The sequence below is a fragment of the Pterocles gutturalis genome, unplaced genomic scaffold (assembly GCF_000699245.1).
Source record: "Pterocles gutturalis isolate BGI_N339 unplaced genomic scaffold, ASM69924v1 scaffold3481, whole genome shotgun sequence".
In the NCBI taxonomy this organism is placed as follows: Eukaryota; Metazoa; Chordata; class Aves; order Pterocliformes; family Pteroclidae; genus Pterocles; species Pterocles gutturalis.
The window spans coordinates 12,762-16,181 of record NW_010105194.1 but is presented as its reverse complement, the minus strand read 5'-3'; the positions used below and the strand labels follow the sequence as shown (position 1 = coordinate 16,181).

The following is a 3,420-nucleotide window of genomic DNA, read 5'->3' as shown; positions in this document are numbered from 1 at the left end:
GGTGAGGTTTTAAGGCTTGGAGCTATGGATTTTAATTAAACATTTTCCTTTTTTCCTCTTTTTTTTTTCTTTCATTTTTTCTTTAATCCTTCATGCCTGGAGTTTTGAATCAGTTTGATCTGTGTGGGTTCATGCTTGGCAAAAGGGAAGAGGCCTGGCCCACCAGAGTATGGAAGTCCCCTTTTCCTTTCCCAAAGCTAAGATCTGCTTGGGGTATTATATTGCTTGCTACAAGGTAGACTTCAGTCATAGTTCAAAAACCAATATGGGGGCAATGCCACAAGAAGCCCTGTGCTAACTAGTCCTCCATTATACAATTTTGACCACATCTGATTGTGTTCTAGTCTTGCCATGAATGCTGAAGTAGCAGCTTTGCCCTTTCTGAATGCATACCCAAGTCATAGAGGCCAAAAGCACTTGGCCATATAAGAATCTCCGAAGAGTTAGCAGATTGTTTGCCAAGTATTTGCCATTTCCTGGCTATCACATAAGTAGTACGTCTTGTGATTCTTAGAACAGGTCCTTTAGGTGGGGTTATCACCCTTGCTGTGATAGGAAGTATTCTCAAAAGTGATACTCTGTAAAGGCCTTTGCTTACCCTATATTTCTGCATAGCTCACAGGTGCAGACTGCAGTGGCCAGGAATCTCAATCCTCAGATTGCATCTGGCGGCGTGTGAAGAATTCCCTTTTCCCATGAATTCCAGCCACCATTTAAAATCAGTTTTCAAGCTAATGGAGTAACATGTTCTGTACCTATGAGTTAGGAGGACCTAACTCCTTAAGTAATCTCTTCCTTTTCCACCAAAAAAAGATTAACAAATAAAGTCTTTCTTTTCACGGAGTTTCTCAATGGTGATGGTAATTATATATGTAACTACATACAGAGGTTGCCTAGGGAGGTGGTAGATGCACCATCCCTGGAAACATTCAAGGTCAGGTTGGATGGGGCTCTGGACAACCTGATCTAGTGGAAGATATCCCTGCTTACTGCAGAGGGGTTGGACTAGATGACTTCTGTGGTCCTTTCCAACTCAAACTATTCTATGATTCTATATTAATTTTTTAATTGCATAAAAATGGTAGACTGAACTCGTGCTTCCTACATTTTCTCAACTTGGTAAACCACAGGTCAAACATAACTTCTTTTAATAGTGAAATAAGTAGGCACTATAAATAGTCATCTGCTCAAGTTGTCAAAATACATCTCTAGGAGTGTAACTTTAATTTAAAAAATATCGCTTCTCTGTGTATTAGAGCAGAAAAATGTGCAGGGTTGATGTATCATGGAGCTAGCAGAAATTGAATTCACATTTGAACAATGATGTGTAAGGTCATTATCTTGTTTTTGTACTCAGATTGCATATTGTGCATAATTTGAACACGTGCTTTGGCATGTTATGTCTGTACACCTGTATGTAATTAGTATAAAATTTCATAGGATGCCATACAGTGAATTTAACCAAAGTAACTGCAAAATTTGAGAGAGTTTTCAACCTCTCCTTTCTCAATTTTAAGCTTATGTATCTTTTTTTTGTGGGCAAATAATTTTAACTAAATTTGTGTTCATAATAAAACCATACCAAGTATGCTAAAACATGATTATGAAGAAGGTATATTTTGTTGTTTCATAGTATTAAAATTACGTAGTCTGGGGAGGGGAGAGAAAATTTTAAAAAATCCTCCTTCACCTCTGAACTGTAAGAAAGAATTTATAAAGGCAACAACAATGGCATGGTGCTCGTGACAGACTTTTTTCTTAATAGCAGAAATAAGTTTAATACAGACCCTATGGAGCCAGAAATGTAACATCTCCATATACGCAGTTAAATGTTTCTAGGGCAATTGTGTAAACCAGGACAAGCTACCCCAAACACCTCAGACCCACCAAACCAGTGGCTGCATCCCAGCTGCCCACTGCTGCAGGTGCCTGACGAGGGCTGTGTGCCTGAGCTATGGATATTGCTTGGAGGACTGCCAGAGAGCCAGCACACCAAACAGGACTGTTCCAGCAATTATTTTTTTGGCATAGGTGATGGAATGACATGACAAGGAATGTTCTCAGACTTACTAAATTTGCTAATATAAACATGTCCAGTATTTCCCTCTTCTCCACCACATTGATTTTTAAATGTTTTTATTAGTAGAAATTTATCACAGAGTTTCTGAAATAAAACTTCTTGTACCATTCTGTAGTTGGTATCTGCTTCTACCGGCTGTCTTTCCACTAAACTTTAAGCAAATCATTATTCTTAGTTAAGCTATAAGTGCACGTACATGGGCCGTGTGTGTGTACATGTGGACTCTGCATATGCATAATACATACTTTTTGTAGTTCTCAAATAATTTTATTTTCTTTTCAGTGGGATGCCATAACTGAAATGGATGAACACAATCGTCCCATTCATACTTACCAGGTATGTAATGTAATGGAACCAAACCAAAACAACTGGCTTCGAACAAACTGGATCTCCCGTGATGCTGCACAGAAAATTTATGTGGAAATGAAGTTTACCCTGAGGGACTGCAACAGTATTCCATGGGTACTGGGAACCTGCAAGGAAACTTTCAATCTCTACTACATGGAGTCAGATGAGTCTCATGGAGTAAAATTCAAGCCAAACCAGTACACTAAAATTGATACAATTGCAGCTGATGAGAGCTTTACCCAGATGGACTTGGGTGACCGCATTCTTAAACTGAACACAGAAGTTCGTGAGGTTGGGCCAATAAACAAGAAAGGATTTTATCTTGCTTTTCAGGACATTGGAGCATGCATTGCTTTGGTCTCAGTCCGTGTCTATTACAAAAAGTGCCCTTTCACAGTCCGTAACTTGGCTATGTTTCCTGATACTATTCCAAGGGTTGATTCTTCCTCTTTGGTGGAAGTACGGGGCTCCTGTGTGAAAAGTGCTGAGGAACGTGATACTCCAAAATTGTACTGTGGAGCTGATGGGGATTGGCTTGTGCCCCTAGGACGATGCATTTGCAGTGTAGGATATGAAGAAGTGGATGGCTCCTGCCATGGTAAGTAAATGTTGATTTTTTTAATTTTTTTTTTTTTTTTTTTTTTTTAAAACAAGACTTATGATGTTATATGCACAGCAAATAGGTCATGGTATATTGGAAAGATTGCATCATGTTTTCAAAGAATGCCTCTTGCCCGGAAATAAGCAAAGTATATATTGTGGGTTTCCAAGAAAACATGTCATTATTAAAGACGACCTTCACTTTGCCTAACTGTAAGGATCTACGATGAAAATGTATGTAGATCAGCTTGTCACCTTGACTCCTTCTGTAGTCAGTGGAGGTGAATGCACGCTTTGGAGCAGGATTCCTGTACCGTGTTGTAGGTATCCATCTCAGGATGAGATGATCAGCAACTGGGGAAAAAAAAAAAAATAATTCCTCCATAGCCCTA

At 39.0% G+C, this 3,420-nt stretch overlaps 1 protein-coding gene across 1 annotated transcript; it reads left to right on the top strand.

Moving 5' to 3' along the window:
- Positions 1-2,362: 2,362 nt before the first annotated feature.
- On the top strand, positions 2,363-3,026 carry LOC104471798 (ephrin type-A receptor 6-like; the record flags this gene model as incomplete). The annotated part of the gene is made up of 1 exon (XM_010087280.1): positions 2,363-3,026. A coding segment is annotated over one exon (664 nt), but the record flags the coding sequence as incomplete, so codon positions are not given.
- Between the last annotated feature and the right edge of the window lie 394 nt (positions 3,027-3,420).